General features: G+C 30.6%; 2 protein-coding genes across 6 annotated transcripts; one reads left to right on the top strand and one right to left on the bottom strand.

The window, feature by feature from the left end:
* Positions 1-3,233: 3,233 nt before the first annotated feature.
* Positions 3,234-11,720, bottom strand: LOC126844291 (NAD-dependent protein deacetylase Sirt6). 3 transcript variants are annotated; one of them, XR_007686560.1, is made up of 9 exons: positions 11,497-11,720; positions 10,139-10,220; positions 9,935-10,062; positions 9,004-9,122; positions 8,740-8,920; positions 6,840-7,013; positions 6,626-6,749; positions 6,232-6,555; positions 3,234-4,432 (listed from the first exon to the last, which is right to left on the bottom strand). XR_007686560.1 is itself a non-coding variant. In XM_050582375.1 (8 exons), exons 2-8 carry the CDS (start codon positions 10,202-10,204, stop codon positions 6,310-6,312), a joined length of 1,038 nt encoding a protein of 345 aa, XP_050438332.1. In that variant the 5' UTR covers positions 10,205-10,220; positions 11,497-11,720; the 3' UTR covers positions 3,234-6,309. The 3 variants fall into 3 exon arrangements, 2 of the variants coding, with proteins under 2 accessions (XP_050438332.1, XP_050438333.1); XM_050582375.1 differs by having other exon boundaries at positions 3,234-6,555; XM_050582376.1 differs by having other exon boundaries at positions 3,234-6,555; positions 8,740-8,863; positions 11,497-11,717.
* Positions 11,721-11,865: 145 nt separating this feature from the next.
* LOC126844290 (exocyst complex component 3) lies at positions 11,866-15,697 on the top strand. Of its 3 annotated transcripts, none has more exons than XM_050582374.1 (3): positions 11,866-12,047; positions 12,136-12,163; positions 12,924-15,697. In XM_050582374.1, exon 3 carries the CDS (start codon positions 12,942-12,944, stop codon positions 15,153-15,155), a length of 2,214 nt encoding a protein of 737 aa, XP_050438331.1. In that variant the 5' UTR covers positions 11,866-12,047; positions 12,136-12,163; positions 12,924-12,941; the 3' UTR covers positions 15,156-15,697. The 3 variants fall into 3 exon arrangements, with proteins under 3 accessions (XP_050438331.1, XP_050438330.1, XP_050438329.1); XM_050582373.1 differs by having other exon boundaries at positions 11,867-12,047; positions 12,122-12,163; XM_050582372.1 differs by lacking the exon at positions 11,866-12,047 and having other exon boundaries at positions 12,048-12,163; positions 12,924-15,696.
* The last annotated feature ends 10,259 nt before the right edge of the window (positions 15,698-25,956 follow it).

Here is a 25,956-nt window from a genome sequence, read left to right as displayed (position 1 = left end):
TAAAACAAAATAATAACAAAAACTAATCTTATAATTGTCGATAAACTTATTAATACGGTCAAAACGAAAAATAATAATTATTTTTGTACCAACAATTTAGTCGTTATAAATTATAATACATAGGTATACATAGGTAGTCAATATATATTATATACATATAAAAAAATCACAGTTTAATCTCATTATTGTTAAATAATATTGAACATTCTAATTTTTATTTTACATGTTGAGTAATAAACTTTTGGTTGCCTTTTAGGGACATTAGTTGTTCGAATACTTCATCGGATAATTTAGATCTGGTAGGGGACTGTACAAACCAGCAAATAAAAAAGTATTTCAACAGGAGCGGACAATGTACTATGCATTTTGTATCTTAAAATTAAAATACAAAATAAGATACAAGTCAACCAAAGGTAAATTTTAAATTAGTACGATGAGGGAGAAGCCCCCCACAAGTTTTTATTGGAAACAAATTATGGAAAATAAAACAAGGGCCTAATATTGGGCATTTGCTGACTACGTGCCAGCATTAGTCTATCTAAATTATAGATTAACCATAAATATTGTAATTTGTTGATATACTGTGTACATTATACAATAATAAATATTGTAAAGCGCATTTATACCAATATTTTAGTAATTTATTTCATATAGTTTACTATTATAATATTATATATTAACGTTTGGTATCCAGCGGGCAGCGACACGATAGTGGCGCGGAGCTAAATAAAAAAATAGCGTATTGTCCACCGCCGTGTATACAGTATACACAAAGCATCGCAATTCCATTAAACACGTGTAAATTCTAACATACATTTTGCCACCTTTTTGTGAGTGAACGGCTGAACAGAATTGATTATATGAGATATTAGTAGATTAGGAAAGTTGTTTAGAAGGGTACGGGAAAATAAACATACAATTTGGTTGAATACTTTCTTAGTTACAAGCAAAGTAGTACAACATTTCTGAGGTCTCGAGATACTTGTTTTACTGCGTGTAGTTTCTGCGCCGTCAGAGGACGATGCTGATGTGGTCAGAGAGGGATCGAGGGAGTCTCCACCACTAGGTACGTCTATGCTGACGTTAGTTTTAGCTGACTGAAGTTAGTTTTAGTAGTAGAAGTAGGAAAACAAACTTTCGACTTCCGGCCAAGTTAACTAAATTTACCATTTAAACTAAGTTAACGAAGTGTTTTTGTTGAAATTAGAGGACGCTACACATGCGATTTTAAGGCGTTCGGATAGACATTTTTTTTGCAAAATCTTAATTTAGAGTAAAAAAGATTTTTGTATATTTTAGAATACGAGGAATGAAAATTGATGCTGTTCATTTTTTTCTCCGAGTTCAGACTATCAGACTACACACTAATAAACAATCTCACTTTTCTAATACAGCTTTCCAAAAACATCAGCTATTAGAAAATATTTTAAGAACTTACGGGGCGCAGCCGAAGTTTTTTAAAAATAATTTTACAATCTAAGTTATTAAATTTATATTTCGAAAATTGATTTCTTAAATTAGTGTAAGTCAAAAAATAATCATAAAACACAATTTATTTAGAAAGGGCGTAGTATAAATGTTAATATTTTATTTAATGTCAAGTGTCAACATCATGCTTACAAAATTCTATCCCTTGTTTTGCAAAAATGTTACAAATGTCGTGTGTATCGTTCTTTAACGTATTAACTATATTATTTTATATGTACTTATGTATTTAATCATATGATGATTAATATTTAGAATACAAAATACAACTGCCTACTGTTAATATTTAAATTTGAAAATGTTCGTAATGTAAATTACAGCAACACCAAAAATGATTGATTTTTTTTATTAAAGAATATAGTGAGTTACCTATCTTATTCCTTAATACCAGCGCGATCGAATCAGCCAATTTTTAGTAAACTGGAAGTAAAAAGTTAGTTACCTATAGATACGATTACATACAAAAAATGAATAATACAAAAACAATGTACATTTTTGAATAGAAAATTACACACTTTAAAATTGTGATTTTATATTGAACTGAATCGATAATGCTACAAGAATTTGATTTTTATAATATACCTAGTTATCTCCTTCGGCATATTGGAAAACTATGAACAATTTCATTTATCTAATGTATCCTTTCGAAATATCATTATATCAGGTTTCTTCAGCTTTTGTACATACACAATAATCCAGAAGTCATAATTTCATTAGGTTATTATGATAAGGAGAGTGAATAAAATAAGTCCTTTTAGTATTTTCAGTAGCTTATAAGGAATAGAATTTCAATCCTTTCTGTACATCCATTGATATTCATTCAATTAATTTTTAGTAGGTACCTGACGTTAATTTTGCTAATAAAATAAAAATAATTATACAACAAAATATAAGCAATGTTGAGTCAGGTTAAGTATTTACACCACTTAATTGTATTATACCTAATGTAACGACACAATTTTTTTTTATCAATTTTATTTTTATGAAAATTGATGCATTTTTTTTTTGTACAGTCTTATGTAAACTACACATATATATATATATATATAGCCTATAGGGTCATAATCTATCTATGTATATATACATAGTTTATGACCCTATTAACGATTACATAAGATATTTACAGTAGTAGGCTGTAGGATAACTCAATCCTTCAAACTTTCACACGTGACCTATAAGTGTGACGTTTGCATTGAAAAAGATATTGTATTACTTAACATTAGCTATTTGTTTTACCAGTATGTTTTCATCATTTGCAGCAGTGACTACTATAAAAAAAAGGGCCTTAATTATTAATCAGTTAAACGTGTAAACAGACACTGCAGTGACCAGGGATGTGTTTGGCTATACAGAGGCCTTTTAAGAAAACCAAACAAAACATCCGGGGGCCCTGGGATCAGAGCCTTAGGGTAAAGTTGGAACTGGCAGTGGTCGTTACTTTTTTTTTGTAACTTTGTAATCAACTTTTTCTAGTGGTGTAATAAAAAACAAACTACAAATTTAAAATAATTAACAATGTATTTAGAAAAAACGTAAGCAACACTTGTAGTTATATAAATACAATAAAGAAATAAAATATTTAAATGAACCCTTAACCATAAAAATAGTACTATAGTGTATACGTATTATTTTTGTGGTTAAGGGTTCATTTAAATTTTAAATATTTCAGTATTTTATTTCTTTACAATTATTTATTTATTTTATATCTTAAGTACTAGAATATAATACATAATTAAAAAATGATCAGTAGGAATAGTAGAATAGTAGGGTTTTGCAATGACATTAATCTGTACAATAGTATTAATTATTAAGTAAACATAAAATGTCGAAATACAAATATGTATAGATTTTAATTACTAATTATCTCAAATATTTTAAATAAACGAGCTAGAAATGTTTATTTATTTAAGCGTATTGACTATTGGTAGAACTATAACAATAATAATAATATTCTTGTTATTCTGAAGTAGAAACTAAGTTCTTTAACGAAAGTTTTAAGTTGTATTAAATTTTATTATTTTGTTAATCAGATACTTGTAAAACATTTTTTAATTTTTGGTTTGATTGACATAATGCCAACCTGTGTTGCACAAAAATCACTAATGCCGACCAAGTACAATTGTTGGAATTAAGACTTCCTAATTTGTTCAAAAGCATTTATTTAAACCTTCAGCACTTCCATAGTCACCGTGTTACGTCAGAGATGCATTAAGAAATTTTCTTATTTCTATAGTATACACCTTTCGTAGCACCACAGTTTTTTTTAAACTTTACATTGATTTAGTTATTCAGTCGGCCAGTCAATTTTTAAGCTATTTCGCTATTAGTATAAGGAAAATCAAGATTTCAGAAATTTGGATTATTCCATTTTTCAGATAATTTTTTTTCCAAGATAATTAACATGTTATATTATTTAAACTGGACTCCTATTAATAATCGGTGGTGGTCATAAGGGATTTTTTACCTTCGGTGGTTAATTTAACTATAACTTAAACATCCAAAAAAACATATTTCTAACAAACCTAATTTGGTAATTTTTGTTTTTAGCTACTATTAGATTATTTAAGTATATCGAGACAATGAATCCCTGTGATTTTGTAGAATTCCGTGATCTCAGCATCTGGATTTCAAAGTCTTTAGTTTCATATGATCGAAAACAAATTTGAATTGAATTGAACACAGGGAATCCAAACAAAATTATAATAGGTGCTTACATGTATACATATTATAAATTATATTTACAATTTGTGTTAAGAAAACTCGTGTACGTTGTAGTCAATCATATCAGAGTGATTTGGCGAAATAAAACGTCTAAAATTTGAATGAATGGCGGCCAAACCGACTTAGTACATTTTGGTTGGACATTGGCTGGAATGCACTCCTGACTTGCATGGCAGTGTGGTTTGGGAACGTTAACGAAAGGCAGCCGACCGCTGGTTACAAGCCTCTAAAAAGGTATCAATATTATTTATTTATTGGGTATTACATCACATGCACTTTAAACACGTCTGTAATTATAGATGTAGAATTAAATATTTTCAAACTATTCTATTTTATTTGTGGATACGTTTCAGAATTTTGCAAACATTAAGAAAAGGTAGTATTAAATGTAAATTGGATGTGGGTAAATGATATTAGAAGTTTAATACCTCAAATAACTTAATTTTGTTTTTTAATACTTTAATACAAAATCACTATATAAAAAACCTCACCAAGTAAAAAATGTAATATTGGTTTTTAAATCAAGTTTTCTGAAGTACTTGCTCAAAATAAGTTAGTTTTTAAAACTGATAGGATGCAGGTGGACATTCGGAACTAAAACCAATAGAGCAGGGCACATTCTAAGGTTTAAAGACAGACTGGTTGCCAAATTATTTACACAGTAACGTGGTTTTGACTAATAACAGACATTTTTATCTGTGACCAATATAACAACCATCCGCGTACTGCTAACTCTTGAGAACAAAGAAAAATGGAAAATCCAACATATGAACGTGTGTACCGCCTTTCTTAACGGTAACCTACAGGAAGATATATATATATATATTGCAGTCAGATGGATACATGGTCAACAATAATTTGATATGTAAATTAAAGAAACCTATGTACGGTGTAAAAAAATCTGCACAAGTATGAAACAATGAGTTTAATACATTTCTCACTTCAATTGGTTTTCAACAGCTCAAGTCTGACAGTTGTGTATATAAGTCAAATATAAACTTATTTATTATTATTAATGTTGATAACATACTTATTATTGATCCAAATATAGCAGATATTGAAGAGACTAAGTTAAAATTCCATAAAAAGTTTAAAGTGTCAGACATAGGCTCTTGTCACAGTTTTCTCGGTATGAACATCAAGTGAGATGTTGACAATTAAGTATTTGATTTTTTTATAATTGACCAACCATATCTCAACACATTTAATATGGACCAATGCAAACCGATTAAGACACCTAAGGAGGTACGATTGAGTTCAAATAAAATAAATGAAGAAAAGATAAGTCAACCATATAGAGCTGATAGGCAGCCTTATATAAGCGGCACATTACATATACCGCGACCAGACATAGCTTATGCTGTTTTTAACCTCAAACAATTTCAAGAGAAAGCAACTGAGAAACGCTGCAAGCACCTGCAACATATTCTAATATATATAAAACAGATCATACATTATGAACTTGTTTTTAGGGTAAATGACCAAGCACTAATTGGTTATGCTGATGCCGACTGGGAAAATGATACAGCCAACAGGTAATCTATCACCGGCTACTGTTTCAAGGTTTTTAGTTCAATAATTTCCTAAGAGGTATCAGAAACAAAAAAACAGTGTATCTATCATCTACAGAGGCAGAAATTGTGGCAATTGTCAGAGAATCTACCAAAAGGATTTGGATAAGTGAGCTCTTACAAGAACTAAGTTAACCAGTATAGTAAGATTTTGATCCACAAAAACAACTAAGGATGCATTGTCGCCTTGACCAACTTTTCCTACTTGTGCTATAATATACATACTCTGTATAGTTTCATGTTGTCGTTCACATATGGATCATGTGTAATTGTGTATAATATATAAACTCATTGTCATAATATAGTTTTTCTTGGAACCTACTCTACATAATAACAATAATAAACACTCCAAAAGTCAGGCAAAATATCTAGAAAACTAAAGTGGCATACATTTCTTAATTGGGTCAAATAGTTTAAGAACTTTAATTTATAGACAAACTTTTTAAAAACATACTTGTAAGCAAATAGAAATCAACTGAGGTAGCAGAACCCTCTTAAGTAAAAAAAATTAGCCATTATTATAATAGAGTGATCAGCTATCGGTTTTGAGTGTATCTTCGTTTGAAGGTCTTTTTCGTTTCCTACTACGTATAGAAAGTTTTTTTAGTTCACGAACTGCTTCTAAATGCTCCTTATAAATTGTCCAGTCAGTTATTTTAACTTCTTTAGTGGGATCATTTAGTTCATTGTACTCAGCTATGTCAGCTTGAAGAATTTCCATTAAAGATCTCATTACATCATCTACATAAGCGTGAATAACTAAATCAGCTTTTCGGTCCTAAAAAATAAAAGAATGATAACATTTTTTTTCAGTTAGAACAATAACATGAGAATTTAAGAAAACTTACACATTTAGTTTTTTGTAAATTACATATAACGACTTTTCCTGAATTCTTTTTAGCATAAAAGGGCACTTGGTTGATTGGTTGGATTTGTAAAGAAGTTCCCAAACAAATACACAAGTCAGCCATTCTATAAAAACAACAGTTGTAATAACTTATGAATAATATTATAACAATTTTACTAAAAATGTATGACTAATTAGTTAGTTTTAAATATTACTTAGAATGTAATTCGGCCAACTCTAATTCGTCATCAGGCAATTGATGTTCCCAGTCTAATATTGTATCATACAGAACACCTCGACATTGGTGACCGTTTTTAGTTACTCCCATACATTTAAGATTAAGACATCGTTGACCTACAGTTTGTACAGCAGTTTTACTCACGAAACTCCTAAATAACAAAAATCATCATTAATATATCATTTTTAATTATCATTACTTAATCAACATTCTAAAATTACGTTATTACTAATATTCTGTGCTTAAAATTAAAACTTTTATCATAATACTTAAAATTTTTTTTTTTTTAAGCTTATTAAGAGGACGCCATAGCTGTAAGTTCAGGCGTGACACTGTTTTTGTTTCTTGTATCTTATAAATATTTCTTAAACTTTTTTTTTTTTTTGTGGTAATCGTTTTGGAATTTTGGAAATACATGGAAAACATTATAAACTGTATAATATAGTCAGTTTTTATTGATGTCTCCAATGACTTCACTTTTAATCATTGTTTAAAATTCATTTTTATCAAATTACTTTTAAAAAAAGCCGTATTTAGGCATTCGTTTAGCGGGTGACTTACCAGACAACTGGTACCTACCAACATTTCAACAGTGACCTATTCATCTACTAAATTTTTATAATTATACATGTTATTGTATATAAACCAGCAAAAGGATAACAAAAACCACTACGACTTCAAATATTTGATAAAAAATAATATAATTTTGAAAATCATTTATAATGTATTAATCTTGAACGATCAATTTTCTTTTTCCTTTGATTTAAAGTTTTACCAGTGCTTACATCGACTGTCCCAATGAAAAGGGTCATATCTCGTTTTTTGCAACTTTTCAGAATGAACCAAACAAACATTGAAATTTAAATTCTTATTCGGTTTTTAACATATCAGTTTGAAAATTTGGATACATAATATAGCATGTTATCAAAATTTTCAAACTGATATGATAAAAACAGAATAAGAATTTAAATTTGAATGTTTGTTTGGTTCATCCTGAGAAGTTGCAAAAAACGAGATACGACCCTTTTCGTTAGGGCAGTCGACATGCACACTACGCCCCTGAATCTTCAAATAATATACAACAAACATTCCTACTTAAATTAAACCAATCTACTAGCAAAGCATTTGACTAAACAAAAAAATGACAAACCGATGTAATTGAGAAATCATTAGCCAAATAATAAACTAATTCTAAAATTTGTCTATGACTTAATTTTGATCAATAACGGGAATTCAAATCGTCATAAGTGAAAAATAAATTATTTTTTCTAATTGATTAGTAAGTTTGACAGCCTTTTTTACGAGCCTCATTGATGTACGTATATTGATGACTTTCAACTTTATTATGACAGCGTTGCGTAGTATATCTATACCTGTTTATTTATCGGTTACATGCCGATAAGAAAACAATACATACTATAAAACAACTCTCATTGATGCTTTTATTGGTAATTTATTTTCATACCTAAAATTGAACAAAAAAATCCGGTATTCACCAATTAAGCTTCAGAAAATGTCGGTAGGTCACCTACCAAACGAATGCCCGTATTTCATAATAAAAATTGCCTATTCAAAACTCCATAATAAATAAAGCGTCCTCTTAATGGCTATTTCTACCACCTATGCAGAGGCAGTTCCTTAACCATTTGTATACCGGCCTAGATGCTTAGTCTAAGTAAGAAGATGATAGCTTCATTTTACTAGAGGATTTCTCGACCAGAAAATTAAGCCACTTATAGCCTAGTGTCAAAAAAGTGACATTGTGGGCTGGACACACACATTCTTCACAGATATTATATTATTATTATACTTTACATTATATTATTATTATTACTATTAAAGTAACCGTTAATTTTTTATTTAACAAACTTATTTACCTTTTACATTTTATACATTTCATAGTAAACATATTTCCGTGCACTTCAGATAAAAATTGACGTGGTAGTCCAGACTTCAAATGTAAGCCATCTATATTTTGACTGACGACATAATTGGCACACCCTTTAATTGTTAATAAATCTTTATGTATATAACTTTTTAACAGTGTTTGACCTAACACTATTCCACAACATTTTTAATATTAAAGAAAATGGTAAATTAAATTTGAATTCAAGTTTTTTAATATAGACTATAATATGAACCTTGATTAACTAAACTATTGATTGCCATATGAGTAATAGTTGGTTCTGCATCGTTAAAATCTAAATTTACTTCTGGTTTTTTTCCTTCTTTTTCGAGCGTCCATACACCTTTAGGTCCCCTGAAAAAATATTAAAATTGAATACATATTATTATTTTTTTTTAAAAATTGTATGAAATAGAGATCTCTATATCATATGTAGTTAAGAATACGAGTAGTGTTTTATTTCAACAAATTTAAAGTATGTGTAATTAAAATACACATTTATCACTATATTAAAGTTCATGTACAGTGTATTAACGTAAATCTATCTATTTACCAATATACCTACATAAATTAATAAAATTAATTCATAATCTCCTGAACTTTTAGCATATATACTACATATAACAAAACAAACAAATTAAGACAAGGACATTAGAACATTAAATATACTATTATGAATTATTTAAATATAAAATACACGTGCATTTAAAATACACAGACGTTAAATTGTCCAGGTTCTGATTCGTTAAGACCGGGTACACGTACATGTTAAAACACATTAGGTACAAATTGTGAGCTTTAATATAATCATACTATTACTTAATAAATAAAGCTAATGACATATATATATATAAATACAAAACAAGTGTTACTATTGTTAATAAAAATTTATAGACAAGTAAATTTAAAGCTATCCTTGAATCTAAAGAGTTTTAAGGTCCTCCTGTATAGATTTTACACACATTTACTTACCGTAGGGCATAAGAAAATACTTTTTATCAGTCAATGGTATAATATATTAGAATAGGATACAATCTCGTTTTGTTAATTTTTGTTGCATATGCTAGTTTAACTACTAAACACTCAAATGACATACCATACATTTTTTGAGTAGTTGAACAACAACAATCAATGCATTTAACACATTTAAATTATTTGTTATTTACCTAAAATCTGGGATACCAGCTGATGTACTAATGCCAGCACCTGTATGAAATACAGTATACTTTGAGTCTTTAATCCATTTGGCTAACTGTGAAATTTTTAACTTTAACTCATCGGGAGAATCAAACATCTAGAACAAAAAATTAACAATAAGAAAATAATAAAACAAGCCATGTAAAAAAATTAATTTGTTTCCTTATACATACCTCTTCCATACCCATTTCTCCCTTATATTCATAAGGTGATAAACCATCAGCATAGTTACAAGACATTTTACTTTTTCCTTTTCTGCAAAAAACATAATGTACACTTATTATGCTTAATTTGTCATTGTAAAACCAATACATTCTCTAGTATCTATATTAAAATAAACACATTTATACATAACATAGTTGCACATATGTTGCAACGGATAACAATGTGAATTCTCATGTTCAAGGAGTTATTAAGGACAATAGTTTCATAGCTACACACAAATATTGTTTTATTTCACACTGACTTCTTTTGATCCTGTAAGCTTACTTATTTAAAAAAGTATTATGAGTGATAAACTTTATCTACACTGAAGCTAATAACGTGAATTTAAGATAACTGATTGTACTAATGCTATATTGCCATGCTAAGCTAAAACTCCAAAGTACAGAAAACATTAAAAATGATTACAAACCAATTTTAAATTCATTGAAATATGATCTTTATAGCAAAAACACCTAACTCTAAAATATTGACCAATAGCAAAATTTAACAGTATACTTAAAAATTTAAAACAATGAAGGCTTCACTATACAAGAAAGTTGTTTGTACAAGTTGACATCCTGCATTTAACTTTATACGAATCCTGGTATTTTTATACACCAACTCTATTATAACTAGTCAGTTTAAGTTATAAATATGTCAAAAAATAAAGAAATTGGCACATAAGTCTGTTAAAATTGCTTATTAAATCCTCTGCTACGATACCATCTCCTTCCTCACTGAAATTACGTTATCCCTAGGTACTATATAAGCAGGGCCGGCTTGAAGGCGGTGCAAGCTGTACCCACGCACAGAGCCCCACACTTTTAAGGGTCCCACGGCTAGGTGGTCAGTAACATAAATAAACCATCTTTATTATTATTATTTACTTATTACTTTATATTCTACTTAACCTAATATTATTTTATGTAAAAATTAAATTCAAGTAATGCTTATATAAAAAAAATCTATTACATCATTAAGTTTGGAGGGGAGTAAAAACAAAATAAGTGAGAAATTGATATCTTGAGTGGTAGACGATAAGTTCAAAACTCTGTATATTATTTTTGTACAGCTAAAACAGAAGGGACTTCATAGTGTTTTCAGCTAAAACGTTTTATTTTCATATCGATAGATGACTTGTCTCGGATAGTGAATTCGTCAAGAAACCATCTCATGATGACAGTGTTGGGCCTTCATGGCCCGTTAAGCTACACGATGATGATGATGTATGTTAATAGATAACAACAGGAAAATATTATGTATACCATCTTTTCATGAGTTAATTTTAGTTTGATCTGATAATGTTTAGCAGGATAACAACACTTACCTTTTTTAAAAACTGATTTGTGTTGCAGATTCCAATCTAAAAACTTTTTAGTACTAAATAAATGCCATTACTCATTAACTTTACATTAACTGGTTAAAACTTAAGTGAACTAATAAAACGAAAAGCAAAATCCAATAAATTATTATAATATCAATACACGGTAATAAAATAGATACTACTACTAGATCCCTGCTCGGCAAGCAACTTGGCCAAGTAAAGTATTGATAATTGATAAATAATATAAAATCATTTATACTATTTGGTTTTAACCACGGTTGAAGATATCTTTAATCGTGGTTTTAACTATACCAATCACTTTTGATAATCACATTTTAAATAATAAAAACAAAAATATTAGTAATTTTACTAATTTACACATATTTTTAATTTTTATATACAAAATTAGGTCTTAGCAGACAATAATAAATTGTATTAACATTTTGCCATTACTTCAGCCCAGACAAAATGAATTTGAATTTCTTTGTCAGTGTTTTGAGCCACGGTTGTCGTAATCAATAATGATAAAACCAATTTCTAAACATAGATAAGGGGTAAGTATTTACTATTTAATATTTATTTACAAAATATGTACTAAATATATTGTGATATAATTTTTTTATTTTAGTCAAAATTCTCTAGGCATCAAATTTCCTTGTTTGTTGAAAGTGTAAGTAAAAATGTTTATATTCTGAATTAGAATATGTAAGAATGTGGAGAGCAAGTGAGCGTAAACTATAAAATAATTGAATTAAATGTAACAATGGCAGCCATTAACTACCTACTTGGTTGGAGCAACTTATTTAACATATTTTTAAAATAATATGCAAAGACGCGCTATATTATATAAGTTTTTAATATTTTTAATGTACTTTAAACCAACATTTTAAAATTAGTACATTAGTACATTAAATAAGTAGCTTTAAAAGTAAAAAGAAGGTAGAAAAATAAACGCAAGCAAAGAAAATAAGTTAAATTTTTAATAATTATTCTACTATTACTGTAAATAGCAATTTTTCATAAATTGACAGTATTTAAAATTTTAAATACTTTACCTAATGTCAGTGTCACAAGTATTGTTATTTCAATACTTGTAATTATAATATTAATTCACACAAGTTAAACATTTTAAATTTATTCAAAATAAATATTTATTATAATGTTAAAATATTAAATTCTGTCCAATATTCTACGTAACACATCTATGTAAAAAAAAGTGTTTTTATTGCATGAGTGTTGTAACTTAACCCTCGAGCACCGGTGCGACAGCACTTTGTGCCGTATATTGCCGTGGGTGGGAATGTCCAGGAGAAGACGTGGTTGCCCGAGGGTTAAGTTAAGTAACAATTGTTATCGCAGCTCACTACTTCACTTCACTACAAGTATTATAATACAGAATACTACCTATAATAATGTTATTGTTATTTTAGTGTATTGATACTTTAAATATGGACATAGAACAGTTGGGAAAAGATGCCAAAGTTGCTGCTGCTAAATACTTTACAACCATGCTCCAAAAACCTGGCCAATTAGAAAAAGTTGAGCAGTTGAAGAGCCGAATATCACGGAAGAAAACATCTACTGAAGCTATGTTGAAAACAGCTATGCAAAGTCAATTAGATGGAGTAACAGTTGGAATGAAACAACTAAAAGATGCTTTAAATGATATTAATCAGGTAAAAAAAATTCTAAAAGATACAAAAGAATCATTTGTTATTCTACCATCTCTTGGCTATAAGTTACAAGATGTACGTACTAAACATATGCAACATTCCCAATATATGACAGCTAACGAAAATATGAAACACTTGTTTACTGTGCCAGAAAGTATCGAGAAAACAAAACAGTGGATCAACGATGGAAAACTGTTACACGCTCATCAGTGTTTAGTAGATCTAGAGAACTCGAGAGATGATCTTCTGTTTGAGGTGTATAAGTTACCAAATCAAGCACAGACTGATAAAATTCTTCTTAAAGCATATTTTGAGGATGTTGAAATTGTGTCTGATATGTTAGGCAAACAGATTAAATTAGTTTTAAGTAGGACATTAAATACGGTAAGGAAGGAGCCTATGGTCATTGTAACTGTTTTAAGAATAATAGAGCGAGAGGAACGATCTGATGCATTTGCTCTTCAGCGAAAAAAGCAGTCTGGTTTTATACCTCCTGGTCGTCCAAAAAAATGGAAAGATTTAGCTTTTGAAATACTCCAAAAGTGTGTTGATCAACGAATTGAAGGCACTCAGGTAAATGACCGATCGGATAATAAAATGTGGCTTGTAACATATTTGGAACTTTGTCGACAACTAATACTTGAAGATTTAAGAGTAGTTAAAACTCTTTGCGTTCCATGTTTTCCACCAAAATATAATATATTTGATAAGTTTGTCAATATGTATCATTCTAGTTTGTCTTCAAATTTAAAAGAAATAATATCATTTGGCCTTGAAGGCAATGAGTATGTGTCAATAATTTCATGGGTAATAAATACATATACTGGTATAGATTTAATGCGTCATCCTGAGTTAAATATAGACATAAGGATGATAGGCCCATTGTTAGAACCATCAGCTGTAAACGATTTGCAATCAAAATATTTGGAGTACATAAGAAATAATTACAAAGATTGGATGTTAAAAACATTAGACACCGAAAAAAATGACTGGTATGCGGGAACTTCGCCAGAGATTGGCCCTGACAGTTGTTTTCATACAGCTGCTCCTGTAATAATATTTCAAATGATTGATCAAAACCTGCAAGTCACTAAAACTATTAGCCAAGACTTAACGCATAGAGCTTTATTGTTAAGTGTTGATAGCATAACTGTTTACGGATCCTCTTACAAAGAGGCTGTAGTTGAATTCAAGAAAAAACACTTTGAAGACAGAAGTAAAGTGCCATTATTCACACAATGCATAATAACAGTACTAAACAATTGCTTACAATTTATTGAACTTGCATTAGAAATGAAACAACACTACTGGAGTAGTGAATTCAAAGATCAGTCAAGTACAGCTTATGAACAACTATTAAAGACATTTCAAAATCTTAGAGATGAAGCGGCACAATTTCTTTTAGAAGAAGCTTTCTTAGACTTGGATTCACATTTTCAAGATTTAATCACTACAAAGTGGCTTACTAGCTTTATATCGATTGAAACTATTTGCGTTACTCTTGAAGATTATTTTCAAGATTATGTTCATTTAAAACCTAAGAACTTTGAGTACATTATTCTTGAAGCTGAAGACATAATTGTACGGCGTTACATAATGGCTATGCTACAAAAAAAAATAACATTCAAGACTTATGAGGAGCGAAGATCAGCTGCTGATAAGATGATTAAAGAAGTAGATCAGCTGAAAAGCTTTTTTTCTCGTGTTGCACCTGTTGTAAAACGTGATAATAATTCACCGTTCGATGCTGTTGTCAAGTTGTCAGAAGTTCTTAAAAGTGAGGACTCAGAAATACTGTCATTAGATTTACACACATTAGTAAAAATATATCCTGATATCACCGAAGATCAAATGATGCGCTTGCTAAGTTTAAGAGGTGATCTGAGTAGGTCGGAAATACGAGAAAAAGTTCAATACGCCATTCAAGGTAACAAAGAACTGACAGGATCTACATTAACCAAGAGCATATTCCAACAGATCCATTTATAAGAAATTGTTCTTAAAATTCTACAGTTATTAATAAAGATATTTTCTTTATGTATTGTTACGTAATTTATACTCTTACAGTTTTATAATTTTGTATTGTATTTATTGAGCTAGTTATAATATTTATGTCAGTATTGTCTATAAACATGTTTGTTTTGTATAATGAATACGACACCTATATGACCTAATATATGACACCTTGATCTACTTCTATATTATATAGGCTGACTGATACTTTTACAGTCTGAATGAGCATTTTACATGTTGTGTAGGTATTATTTTAAATCAAATTTCCTCTATTATGGTCGACCTTCAGTAATGTGCTCTAAACCAATTCAAATTGTATTGTAATTTTTATGTAAAGCATTCATATGTTTATGATGTTTGATTAGGTTTTATAATTTAATCTAATCGATTGCTTTTTTAAATGTTTATTCACATTAATTATGTTGCGATGATAAAAAAAGTTTGTGGAACAATACATTCTGGACGCTACATAATATTCATAATTATATATAGTATGTTGACTCATTCGTTTCTCCACACAATAATAGTTATAAAATAAAATAAATGTTTCATGAGAGAATGGACAGTTATAATTTATTTGTAATTGAAAAATATATTTTATTATATTTAATAATTATTTTTAATTTCAAAAGTACATCAAATACCATTTAAGTTTTAAAAGTTGATAGAGCTCTAGAAAAAAAATGCCTTATAATGTAAAATGACAAACTAGTGTCCTAAATAAAACTACGAAATTGCAATTAGTTAAACAGAATTTGAGTGTCTATCCTTTATGAACCACCATGAAAAAAAAGAAGACATTATAAAAATTGTTTGTATGCGTATTTTTGAAATCCTGTATATTTCCTAACCTTCCCTAACCTGTATATTTAAAATATATTTAACTCTTTGTAGTCCAAGATAGAAAAAATGTAAAAAATTGTGAAGGGCTTAGCTAAAGGCAATACAAAAAAATAAAAATATACTTAGTGCGTTGTCTGGCGGGAATTTTCAGGTTTGTTACAGAATTGTCACATGAGGTTATAAATGGTTTAGTTGCAGTTTTCCTTACTGTATAGTAAATCAACAGAATTCACAAGCAGTTGTACACCAATACATACTCCCAAAGTGTCTTTTAAATAGTTAATTTTAATTAAACCCTTGTTTTTGTTATTTTCTACTGTTTTTTTCTAATTCTTTTTGATATTTATTTCAACTCATCTCAATAAAGGTAACGAAGTATAAACAATGGTCAAGTACCTAGATAATATAATACAAATAGGTTGATTACCCCTCTCTTTAAGCAAGCTTGTGTTAAGGGGGTTTTCTAACATATATATATATACACATTGAAAACATAAAATACCAAAAGATAAAACAAATTAGTTATATTAAAAAAAAAACATAAAATTTAGCAGAGATAAGACATGATGAAAAACATGTCATTTAATTAAAATATTACCAAATGCCAATAACAAGCATTTCTGGTATTAATTATTAATTGCGTTTTAGAGAAATAACTTGTTTAACCTTAGGCTTAAATAATTTCTTATCGTTAATTAATCGAATTTCCATAGGCAATTTATTAAATATTAATGTGGCTCCATAAAAGTAGTAATTTTGAAAATTAGTAGTACTGTACTTTGGAATCTTGAGACATCCTTCTATCTTCTTTCTTCGGAGATTTTAATTAAATAATTTTGTTATTATTACCTACTCTGAGTATATATATCTGTATGCAATGGAATAATTGAACAATAATCATAAAATCGATTTATATTAAATACGTTGAAAATATCAAATAGTTGTGACGTATTTATACTATTATATTATCCTTTTAATGCGATTGTTTCTATGTGTAACATTTAATGATTCGAAACCTAGTAAATGGGTACGTTGACCCCCACAGTACTATGTCATATGATAAACCCGACTGAACCAGAGCAAAATATATACATTAGTAAATACAAAGTAAATAAATCCAAGATCATATTTAATTCTTTAAACACAAAATAAAGCTTCCTTAGTCTTTTTGTACTTACATTTATTTGTGTTTTCCATTTCAGTTCTTCATCGAGAAAAATTCCGAAGTATTTAACTTTACAATTACGATTTGATTTAAAACAATTGAAGTCGCAATTTAGATTTCCCAAACATTTAGACCAATAATTTTCTAATGCAATTGTTTTAGGTAGATAAACATTGGATAAAGTCACTGAACTATATACCTACAGTTCAGTGGATAAAGCAATGTCATAAAAACAGTTTTGCTTGTATTACACGAAAGAGAGTTAGTAGCAAACCATTTTTTTACTGTAATAAAATCTTTTATAGCTGATGACTCCAGGTCAATCAAATTTCTTGCCTTAAAAAATAGTGCAGTATCATCTGCATAAGCTAAAACTTTACCCGCTAAATCTAGATCAAATTAATCATAAATATGATAAAATAATCAAATATGATAAAATAGAAGAGGCCCGAGTATAGTACCTACCTTGAGGTACTCCGTATGTAGCAAATTTGATATCACAAATCGAATTATTAATTCTTACTACTTAAGTACGCTCAGATAAGTAAGATTTACACCAGTCTAAAAATGTATTTTTACCTAACAGCTTTTGCAGCTTGTAAATTAGTATGTCATGAGAAACAGAGTCAAACACTTTGGCTTTATCAATAAATATAGCCAAACATTTGTCACATTGATCAAGTGCCTCATAAGTAAGACTAAGCATATGCATCACGAGTGCCCATATTTTTTCCTAAAACCGTATTGGTTACAGTTAATAAAATTGTTTAGGTTTAAAAAATATTTTAAATTTTCGGATAAATGCCTGATTAAAAACTTAAGTTAATTAAATAAGTCAAAGGTTTAATAATTAAAGGTCCAATTTTTTAAATTATTTCAGGAGTTATATTATCAAGTCCAGGAGATTTACTACTGTAATGGGTTACTAAGTCCAGCCATGTTTACGTCATGACCGATTTCTCCTTGAATACTAATATGTGTACACTTTGTATAAAACCAAAATGTAAACAACGTCATAAATTGTAAAATCCAAATTATAAATTGTAAAAGCCAATTTATTTATGCAAATTATATATTTTGTACAACTGAAAGATTGTAAAAACGCACAAACAAACACATAAATTGTATCTATCCGACAATGTTAGGCACTTAGCAGAAGACAACTTGGCCATTCACCAACAACCCGGATTAACGCTTGCACAACTGAGAAAAGGTCACCGAGGCGGGGATTCGAAGAACTCCTTCCACCGAACCGGATGGACATTTTGCGTAAATACCAGCCGTTTCACCACAGCACCCTCAGAAGTGTCTTGGCCGCGTATTATGACAATACCTGCAACAAGCACTTATTTTATTATCTGTGTATCAACTTAATGCGTATTTTGGAATACATGTATTACCTATTTTAATTAAAAGTATTAACTTTATTTACGAAACATCCATCTTCCTTCTTCAACCACTTGTGTGTTAAAGTATCCAAAGGCCACAGACTGCTGGAACTTTACACTGGCGCAGATACGGTACGATTGTCAAAGGCGGGACTGATTGCAACATCACACGGAAGACCAATTGAAGAAATTCCAGCCTTCTTGCTCTTCGACGCTCTTTGACACGACCAGACGACTCAAAATGCACGCTCTGTTGTGAGTAATCTATAATATAAGGATATAAATAAGTTAATTAAGTTGATTGTATGAGTAATAATAAGCAGTTAGACACTTCTCACATTAAGAAAGAATTAGATTTATCTGAGGTTACGTTAGAATCTAGTGAAATTGATTTAATTAATTTAGACGACAGTAACAGTAGTTCTATTATTATTGATCAGGAATCTGAAACCGACCCGATAGACCTTTTGAACACAACACTTAGGGAAGCAGATAGGCGATTAACTAGGAGTACACTAGGTGTAGTGCATGTTGAACTACAAACGGTTAGGAAAACAAAATCTAGGGCAAAAGAAATTAACACAGAAACTACGGCTAATACACCAGACGTAGAAACTAATCAAGCAACGATGTCTACAACTCCCACTTTAAGTTTAACGGACGCGTTACATTTAACTCCTAAATACTCCGGTGAAACGGATATTTATCAATTTTTAAATGCATGTGAGGCAATAATTAATTCAGTTAATGCCGATCAAATACCGCTTTTGTTAAAAATGGTTATAAGCACCAAGCTTACGGGCCGTGCATTTAATTGTACTAAATATAAAACTTTAGCATCATGGGAGGAGTTGAAAAAATCTTTGCTTGACGCGTTTGAAACACCTTTTGCAGCGGCTAATTTACAAATTCAATTAAATATAATAAGAATGAACAAAAATGAAACAGTTAATAGTTATAATGAACGGGTAGATGAAGTTTATCAAAAATTATGTAACGCTTTAGCTGCGGGAAAATCAAAAGAAGACGCGAAAATTATAAATGAAAATGTAAAAACACAGGCTCTGGTTAGTTATATTAATGGGTTGAATGAACAACTTAAATTTGAAGTTAAAACTAAAAATCCTCTTACACTTGATAGCGCTATGCAAACCGCAGTCCTAGCCGAAAAGGACTTGATTACTTATAGAGGGGTACAGGATATGTTTAAATCGCAAAACGCAGGGAATAATTTTAATACGGGTCAAAATAACAACGGGAATAGAGGTTTTCAGTCACCAAGGAATAATGGCAATAATAATCGGGGTAACAATTTTAATGGTAATCGTCCTAATGAAGATAATAGACGTTGTAGGATTTGCAACCAAATAGGTCATTTATCATATAATTGTAGATTAAACACTAACAATGGCAATAGTAATAATAGACCTCCACCTCAGCAAAATAGGCAAAATACTAATTATCAAACGGGAAATTTTAATTCGAATAATGCGGGTCCTATTGTCTGTAACTATTGTGGCAAAATCGGGCACGGGGAGTCTGTTTGCTATAAAAGGGAAAATGACGCGAAACGTGCAAATATGGGGAACGTCGCGATTAAAGCAGAAAATTTTCAGGAACCGACCGCGAGTCACGGGACGCGCGTCGTGAGGCAAATAGCCGTGGAATCTCAGACTGTTTCAGAATCACCCGAACGACAATGATAAATAAGCATATTTTTTGTAATAGTAACGCTAGCAAAAACGATAATTTTCAGTTGCTAGTCGATACTGGCTCTCAGATTAATATTTTAAAAATTAGCACGGTAAAAGATGATATTATGGTTAACGAATTAAAAAGGGTTTATCTTAAGGGAATTCATGAGAAAATTATACCAACGTATGGTACTATAGTTATTCCGATAATAATTAATAATAAAGAAATATATACAGAATTTAATTTAGTAGGTAACAATTGTATAATGCAGGAAGATGGTATTTTGGGGGAAAAATTCCTTACTGAAAATCACACGGTGATAGATATGGGTAATAATGTTCTTTTGATAAATGATAATGATGATGATGTTTTAGGCGAAAATGGAAAGCCAAGTGGGAAAAATGATATTTTAGAAAATGAAAAAGAATTAGGTATAGTTGGAAATAATGAAATATTAAATGAAGAAAATTTGAATATGGATAGTAATGTAATTGGGGAAAATATGTTAGGTGAAACAGATACCAAGAGTATTTTAATGGTTAACGGGGAACAAATAATTGACGAGTGTATAGTCAATGGGAGAATAATTAATGAAAATGTAGTTGATGGGAATATAGCCAGTAGGAATAGATTAAGTGAGGATATAGTTGAATTCCCCTTAGCAGGAAAAATTGAAAATAATTATAATGATAATGGGTCACGCCAGGGTGCCTCATGTTCGCATCAAGCGGCGAATAATATTGAACATTTTGCTTTGGGTAAGAATGAAAAAGATATAAATATTAGTTATGATGAAATAAATGACAAATGTAGTAAAATAGATTTAAATGCGAATGACGCAGGGGATATAAATGTAGAAAACACGACACTGGAATGTATTGGGTCACAGAACACGGATTTAGTCGATACAGACGGGGCTCATAATGATAGTAATGGAAATAAATTAGTAAAAAGCATCTGTAATAAGTTTCATTTAGATGTCAGGATAATAAACAATGTCGGTAGCGCGAAACTAACCGATACAAAAAGTAGGCAAGTAGCCAAGAATAATAGCGACTGTATAATATTGCAGCCGAGGTCAGAGACGGTCATAACAGTACCAATAGCTGATTTGGACGGGCAGGAGATATTAATAAATAAGCAAGAACTGGTTAGGGACGTATATTGTAGCAGCGCGATTTCTCTTGTCAAGGATGGTGGGTTTATAGTAGGACTATTAAATATCGGGGAAACCGAGACATGTTTAAGTAAACACGATTTAAGTAAAATAACTTATGAAGGACAAACCAGTTATAGTATTTATAATATTAACGTAGAAAATATCGAAGAAGATAGAATCAATAAGATTAAAACATTAATTAGAAGCGATCATATGAACGCGGAGGAAAAAGAAACTATTTTAGGAATATGTGGGGATTATGCAGATATATTTCATTTAGAGGGAGATAAATTAACTTGTACTAATACAATAGAACACGAAATTAGAATAAAACCAGATCAAAAGCCCGTGTACCTAAGACCGTATAGATTGCCTTTCGCGCAGCAAGAAGAAATAAGTAGACAGGTATCGCAAATGGAACAGGACGAGATAATACAGGAAAGCTTCTCTCCTTGGAATTCACCACTGTTGTTAGTAAAGAAAAAGTTAGACGCTAGTGGGATTCAAAAGTACCGTATAGTAGTTGATTTTCGGGGGTTAAATGCTGTTACGTTAGATGAATTTTATCCGATACCTAATATTACCGAGATACTTGACCAATTAGGCCGAAGTCAGATTTTTAGCGTCCTAGATTTAGCCTCGGGATTTTATCAAATTCCCTTATCAGAAGCGTCACGGGAACTCACTGGATTCACCGTAATGAACTCCAGACACGGAGCGAGACACATGGTTTTTAATCGTGCAGTTATGGGGCTTAAAGGAAGCCCTTTGACCTTTTCACGTCTTATGGCTACAGTACTATCAGGGCTAATAGGACTTAAGGCACTATTGTATATGGATGATATTATTGTGTATTCAAGTACACTCACCGAGCATAACTCTAAGCTACGTGACGTTTTCGATCGGTTAAGACAGCATAATTTAAAGATTCAGCCAGATAAATGCCATTTTATTCAAAGGGAATGTGTATTCCTCGGGCATGTTATTTCAGCTGATGGTATTCGTCCGGACCAATCGAAGGTCCAAGCGGTTCTAAATTTTCCTGCCCCCAGAACGCCAAAAGAAATTAAGAGCTTTTTAGGTCTCTCAGGTTTCTATAGAAAATTTATTGATAAATATAGTAGCATTGCAAAACCATTAACTAATCTATTAAGAAAAGGGGTAAAATTTGTATGGACAGAAAGTTGTCAGGAGGCATTTGATACATTAAAAAACGCGCTATGTTCAGAACCCGTTTTGCAATACCCAGATTTTACTAGGCCATTTATATTAACTACGGATGCTAGTTTAAAGGGATTGGCAGCTATATTGTCACAGGGGGAGCCTAAAGAAGAAAAGCCTATAGCATATGCCTCTAGGACTTTGAATAAAAGTGAGAGTAATTACTCAACAACTGAACTCGAATGTTTAGCAATAGTATTTGGGGTAAAAACGTTCAGGCCTTATCTCTATGGACGAAAGTTCACAATATATTCAGATCACAGAGCTTTGCAGTGGCTCTTTAACTTAAAAGACCCTTTATCAAAGTTAGCCCGTTGGCGAATATTATTAGAAGAATACGATTATGAAATACGTTATAAGCCGGGAGTACAAAATTCAAACGTAGACGCGCTAAGCCGAGTATACAGCATTACGGAAGTTAAAGACTTAACGTACCCAGTTTTCCTTGAAAAATTTGAAACACAGTTGATTACTAATAAAAATGTATCCGAGGTAACGGGTGAATTAATAGACGCACCCGACGAATATCACATAGTGTCCGAGATCGCGAAGCAATTTAATTTTAGAACCGGTATTAACTACCAGTTAAAACAAAAATTCGGAGCCGACCAAAACGTACAAGCAGGCGATATTGGGGGGACGACTTTCATAAAAAATAACGACCGATACATTATATTCTTAATAACGAAAACACGCGATCAGCAGGTAACGACGTGTGAAAACCTGTTTTTAACGTTAGTAGCATTACGGCAGTTCTGTGAAGAAAACAACTTAAATAAACTAGCCATGAATAAATTAGGAGATGATGACGATGTGGACTGGTCACACGTGAGGTCAATGATACGGTATGTTTTCCGTGATACCGACATAAAAATTATTATTTGTTCACGCGTAGAGTTTACACCGGAAGAAAAACGTACTATTTTTGCGCAATACCATGACTCAAAGCTTGCTGGTGGCCATTTAGGTGTGAGTCAGACAATTAAGAAAATAAAGCACTATTTTAACTGGAAGGGGCTTAAAAGGGAAGTAAAGGAGTATATTAAAAAATGCGATTCTTGCCAACGCAACAAAATATCGAACCACCACGTTAAACAACCTCTTGCTATTACTAGTACAAGTTCACGAGCTTTCCAGACCATTCAATTAGATATAGTCGGTCCTATGCGAACCACTGACTTAGGAAACAATTATCTTTTATCGATCAAAGACGACCTTACTAAATTTGCCTTGGCCATTCCCCTACCCGACCACAAAGCTAATACGGTCGCAGAAGCACTTGTAATACATTTTGTGTGTTTACATGGACTCCCAGAACGAATTTTAACCGATCAAGGAACGGATTTCTTATCAAAAACTTTTGCTCAAGTATGCAAGTTGCTAAATATAGATAAAGCTCAATCTTCAGCTCATCACGCGATTTCGCTTGGCTCGATTGAGAGACTCCACAGGAACTTAGCAGAATATCTGCGTGCTTATTCAAATAAGAACTTAGATGATTGGGATAAAAATATAATGTACGCTATCTTTGTTTACAATAATACTGTGCATACGTCGACTAACTATAGCCCGTATCAATTGGTATATGGTAGATCTATAGAAATACCTTTTAAATTACAGCGCGAACCAGAACCTCGTTATAATTATGATGATTACTATTTTGATTTAAAGCAGCGTATGCAAGTAGCTCATAAAATAGCTAGGGAAAATTTAATAAAGAAAAAAGTAGAGTCAAAGGAACGCTACGATAAGAAAATTAATCCAATAGAATTGGAGGTAGGAGACGACGTTTTGTTAATGGATCATACTCAAAGAAATAAATTAGCTCCACTTTGGAAAGGACCATATAAGGTAACAGAAGTAGTAGGTTCCCACAATGTACAGATACTACGGGGAAATAAACACGTGGTCGTTCATTTAAATAATGTAAAGAAATATTTCAGTCATAGTTCCGATGAAGAAGAATAATACTAAGACTGCCATGTTTCTATAATATCGCACTTTTAAATAAAATTAATAAAAAAAAAAGAGAAAACACTTTTAGTTCACTAAAAAAAACACTGCACATAAATAAAATAGCTTTCACTAACCTGTAGTTGATTCTCCATGATGAATATAAAACAAGTTCTTTAGTAAAACCAGAATTTGGTGTGCGATTTTTCTCCCCGAGTAGGTTTATTATACATATTATTATTAGTAAGTTCTCGTAAGAAACTTTTAAACCAAATTAGTCCTTTCGTAATGTCCGACGCTGTAATAATAATAATATTATTGGATTTATTTTATTTAAAAAAAAAATAATAATGAAAAGAAAAAAATGGCGTAATGACGCCTGACGCATATTTTAAATATGAGTTATTTTATATTATGCTGTTACTTTAACGTTATTGTTATTATTTAATTTTCTGAAATACATTAATACATATTAATAATTATATAACTTAAAATATAACTTAAAAGAAAATATAAAATGTAAAATTTTATATTAAAGCAACACAAACGTTTGAAATAATACTAACAACGGTACAAGAATATGGCGGGACACATACTAAACGCGACGAGAATCGAAAACCTGTGTAGGGCGATTTTATCACGATACTCTTAAGACAGGTGCACGCTGGACCAACGGAAGGTCGACAATAAAAAACCGCATTCCTATTGGGGTGTTACAACGTTGTCACATTGTATTCAAACCGTTTTTGGTGACACACGTAACACACACGACCAGTTTAAACCGCTTACAACGAATAGAAAGGGCAGGCCAGTTCATTGAGAACTATACTGTAATATTCAAGTATTATAAACGTTTGGTATTTTCTGTATAACAGATACCTTGTTTAAAAAAAAAAAAAACACGTAAAAATACAACTCTGGTTCCAAAACATTTAGGACATTTTATATAATTTTAAACAAGGGGTTCTATAAAAAATGTCTTTTAACGCATTGTTATATCATTTCTTTTCAATAACTTGGACAAACGGGAAAAGCTAATAAATAATGTTCCACTATCTAATTACTTAATTCCCATTCCTAGAAAATAATCTTTTTTACCTGTATTTTTGTTCCAATGAAAAAAAATTGTGAATCAATTCTTATTGTGTCAAATTTTGTTTTGATCACTATAATAATAAAAGAATTCGATTAAAATTTCAGCACAATACCACTACTATTTATAGTACGACTTGTTAAGTCAACCACGCCTTATCAAGATGACAGACTGTTAACCACTGCGGGTTTACTGTATGAAAGTTTGGGACAAATGAGAGTTCAACAAACAACTTACGATTTTACCGCATATCTAGATTT

Source organism: Adelges cooleyi, unplaced genomic scaffold (genome assembly GCF_023614345.1).
Source record: "Adelges cooleyi isolate 19-005CV unplaced genomic scaffold, UGA_ACOO_1.1 ACOO_flye_CR_arks_rails_tigmint_CR_PRNA_651, whole genome shotgun sequence".
Taxonomy (NCBI): Eukaryota; Metazoa; Arthropoda; class Insecta; order Hemiptera; family Adelgidae; genus Adelges; species Adelges cooleyi.
The sequence above is the reverse complement of the archived record's forward strand: the minus strand, read 5'-3'. Positions and strand labels throughout refer to the sequence as shown.